At 38.6% G+C, this 4,290-nt stretch overlaps 1 protein-coding gene across 1 annotated transcript; it reads right to left on the bottom strand.

Annotated features, from left to right (window-relative positions):
• Positions 1-357: 357 nt before the first annotated feature.
• On the bottom strand, positions 358-2,302 carry LOC127087308 (threonine synthase, chloroplastic). Its single transcript, XM_051028190.1, has one exon. The coding sequence runs from the start codon at positions 2,178-2,180 to the stop codon at positions 567-569; it is 1,614 nt and encodes a 537-aa protein (XP_050884147.1). The 5' UTR covers positions 2,181-2,302; the 3' UTR covers positions 358-566.
• Positions 2,303-4,290: the final 1,988 nt, after the last annotated feature.

Raw genomic sequence — 4,290 nt, 5'->3', positions numbered from 1 at the left:
GAATGTGTTGAAGCTACAAAACAAATCTTGTCAAAACATGAAAATTCCCTGTGATTTTGTAAAAGCCAACACTAAACCAAATGAATGCTTAATGGATTAGTCGATCAATTATATCTTTAGACTAATGCTTAACGGCAAGGAGGGTGCCGAGGACACGGGCTGCTTAGCATTGGGTAGGTTCACCTAACAAGTAGAACTAGTATAAATTGATTCTCTAATAGACAATTCTTTGGGCTTAATGCTCATAATATTGGTGATGCTTGATAGTACCAACATTTAGCTTAAACCACCACCACCAGGATAAGAAGCAGGAAAATTGTTTTATGGGGCATTGATCTATATAATAATGCAATAACAAAGACAATGATGAGGTATTCCTCATCTTATCCAATTAATTTCTAGATGAGCTACAAAATGCTCAACAAAGATAACCTACAGCAAATCCACCACGCATACAGAATGCAAGTAAATCCTCAGATAGACCATAAAGCTAATACAAAAGACAATACAATGTCTAATAAGTAAACAAGCAGTAAAAACACAGGAGCAAAACCAGCAGTGTCAACCTAATGATACTTGGGTGCCTTGCTCTGCAAATACTTGGACAAAACATCCATAACAGATCCAAAATCAGCCTTGACCTGCATTGGAGGATTGGCAAATTGGCAAGCCAGGTCTTTGATATTCTTTGAATGGTAATCAATTTTGGACTGAGTAAACTTCAACCCATGTGCAGTGCTCACAACAACAGTCCTATCAGTAGGCTTAATAACACCACTATTCCTGAGCTTAAACAAAGCAGTCAAAGCAACACCAGTGTGAGGGCAAGTAAACATTCCAGTCGAATCAGCCTGAGCCATAGCATCCATCAATTCTTCCTCAGTAGCCTCCTCAACGATACCATTACAGTTCTTCAAAGCATGAACAGCTCTATCAATAGAAACAGGATCCCCAATCTGAATAGCAGATGCAAAAGTTGTCTGTGCCCTAACTGGCTTAAACTCTTTCCAACCCGACTTAAAATACAAATACAAAGGATTTGCATTTGCAGCTTGAGCACAAACAAGCCTTGGAATCCTATCCACAAGACCTAACTCTTTACACATCTGAAACCCTTTATAAAAAGCATAAATATTCCCAAGATTCCCACCAGGTACAATAACCCAATCAGGTACCTGCCAATCAAACTGCTGCAAAATCTCAATTGCAGCAGTTTTCTGTCCTTCAAGCCTCAAACTGTTGAGAGAATTAGCCAAATAAATCGGCAACTCGGCAGTTACTTCACGAATCAACTGCATACACCCATCAAAATCAGTATCAATGCTAAGAACAAATGCCCCGTTCGCAATCGGCTGAACCAGTTGAGCAATAGAGATTCTATTAGCAGGCAGGAAAACAATGGAAGGAATTCCAGCAGATGCACAATAAGCAGATAAAGCAGCCGAAGTATCGCCGGTGGAAGCACAACCAACACCAACAACAGGGCGGTTCATTTTCCTGAGACGGTTAACCTGGCTAACAAGAACAGTCATACCTAGATCCTTGAAACTACCAGTATGACTAGTACCACAGTTCTTAACCCACAAATCATTCATGCCTAGAAACTGTTTGCCAAAACGCTCAGCCCAGAAAAGATTAGAGTTACCTTCAAAAGCGCTAACGATGTCATCATCGTCGATCTCAGGAAGAACCCACTCTTTTTTGCTCCATACACCCGAACCATAAGGCCACGTGGTTTTCCCAACGCGTGAATCGAAGAGGTTACGCCAGTAAGCGCCATCGAATTTCTTGAGCGCGCCGAGGTCGTGTTGGACATCGAGGAGTCCCCCGGATTGGGATCGATAAACGATCTCGTCTAGGGAGTAGGTTTCGGTGGAAGACGGATCGGCGTTGAAAGGGACGTATTTGGCGGAGAAGAGGTTTTGGGAGACGTTTATGCGACGAGCTTCGTCGCGGATGTTCTCGTCGGCGGGACGGCGGTGTTTGGAAGAAGCAGGCGGTGGAGTGGCGGGGGAAGGGGTGGAGTTGTTGTTGCTGTCGTGAGTGAGGGGTTGTGGTTGAGATTGGGATTGGGATTTGAGGGTGAAATTAGTGGGTTTTGATTTGGGAAGAGAATAGGGTTTGGTTTTGGTGTTGAGAGAGAAGGGTGAAGATTGAAACAGTGTTGTTGAAGAAGCCATCGTGGAAATGGGAGTGTTATTGGAGTGGCGGCTCTATGCTGTGAATCCAACTTACTTTGAAGAAATGAACACGAATCAAGCTTTAATAGGAGCAACTTGCACACTAGTACACGTATGAGAACGTTGTAAGTTTTTTTTTGTTGATAACTACAAGTTTTAATAGACAAAGATAAGCTAGAGGGAAATACCAATTTAAGTATTTTTTGTTTTCATTATATGTATAAACGGATAGATAATAGATGAGATAAGGACTAGGTTTTCTTATTTTATTTGTTTTTGTTTCTGGCCAATCTTGGGCCTAAATATGAGGTCCAATTACGAAAAAGTTCAATTTAAAGTATGAATGCTAGATTAGTAAAGGTTGGAGTAATTTTGCGGTCAGGAAGTCAACATTCAATCATTACTCTTGGGTGATCATTTATCGTTAGGTTTAATCGAATGGTCATGCACATTCCTAGTTGGGTGACATGAGGCGATTATAATTGCCTTTCATGTATAAAGTTCTTCATGTGCCAAGATATCTTTGTCTTACCCCAATTTGGTCCAGACATTTTAAATTTTCGTAAATTTAATTTTTATTTTTCATTTGCATTATATGCATAGCATATGAAATGCATTTCATCATGAATAATATCTAAAATATTAGTCGGAATAAATTATTGAGAATACAGATAAATTGGTTAAATCATTTCTCAAGAACATATAAAATCAGCGGATAAAAAGTTTCAAAATTAAAGTTACAGACGCCAGTATCATTAACCTACGGTTCACGTAGTTTAACCTGGTGTGCCCGTCATTTTTTTAGCAGCTGTTTCGGTTGCATTTTGACCCGTCTGAGCCTTTTAACCGGTGAAAATTTATTTCAGAATTTGAAGAAACGCTATATTTTTTCAATAAGTATATTTTGTGCTGATCATTTTAGTGCATCCGATTTGATTTTTCGAGCAAATTTTCGCCCGACTTTTATTCATTTTTATTCGTTTTAATTTTTATTCTTTCGCCAAAATATTCAAGCTAAATAAATAGGAATTTCCGCGTCTTCATTTTTTTACCATATATATTTAGAAAATTATGAATTTTATTTAATTTGATTTAGATCATTGATTCGAATTTACTCAGGAGCCGTTATCCATTATTCTCATTTCACTTATCAACCAACCAAAGTTAAGGTTTAAACAAATATTAATTAAATAAAATCGCAAAAAGAGTATATCTCCTCCCTCGAATGATGCCCCCTCCACATATCTCTCTTAGAAAATTAATGTGAATAAATAAATAATAATAATAAAATGACAAATGAGCCAATGATTAGACGACACATGGCACATGGGATTCCCCCATTTGAAGGCTCACCCATTCTAAACTTCCCCACTAAGTAGAAGAGAGGGGACCACTATCAGGAAATAAAGATGAAGGATAGGATAAAACAATAAATAAATAAATAAAAGGAAATAAAAAGAAAAGGAAGGGCGGACAGCTCATGAGACGAAAAGATAAAAGGTTACTCTCCCACTGATACACTCACGTCACTCACTCAAAAGTCTCTCTTCTCTCTCGTCTCTCTTAAAAAAAGAAAGAGAAACAGAAAAGTTGTTCAACTTTTCTTCATCACGCAAGCACCTTTATTTATCGTCTTCTCCACGCACTCTCCGTCTCCCGTCTTCATCAAATCGCGGCGGATTAACCATCACACAACCTCTTTGAAATTCTGGTATCAGATATGAGATGTCGAAGGTAATGTTACGACACTAATATCTGAACAATATAAACAGGATAAAAGATAAAGAACAGTAATACAAGTGACACAAGCAATTGTTAACCCAGATCGGTGCAAACTCACCTACGTCTGGGGGCTACCAAGTCAGGAAGGAAATCCACTAAACAAAATTAGTTCAAAGACTCTCAGTAAACACTTCACGTTACAGTCTTTTCACCTAATCTCTACCCGTGTGACTTCTATCTAAAAACTCTTAGATATGAGACCCTACTCACCCCCCCTCCCCCCTCAATCACAGCAGTGATGTAAAACAAGTATTACAATGAAAGAAGACACTCTTCAAGAACATATATTTGATCTTGCTTAAAAGCTTCAACCAAGTAAACACACATT

The sequence above is a fragment of the Lathyrus oleraceus genome, chromosome 5 (genome assembly GCF_024323335.1).
Source record: "Lathyrus oleraceus cultivar Zhongwan6 chromosome 5, CAAS_Psat_ZW6_1.0, whole genome shotgun sequence".
NCBI classification, from domain to species: Eukaryota; Viridiplantae; Streptophyta; class Magnoliopsida; order Fabales; family Fabaceae; genus Lathyrus; species Lathyrus oleraceus.
This window is presented reverse-complemented; position numbering and strand designations above follow the sequence as displayed.

What these genes read in the sequence shown, in the direction of transcription:
- LOC127087308 (XM_051028190.1), bottom strand. Translation starts at nt 2,180, where the DNA reads ATGGCTTCTTCAACAACACTGTTTCAATCTTCACCCTTCTCTCTCAAC.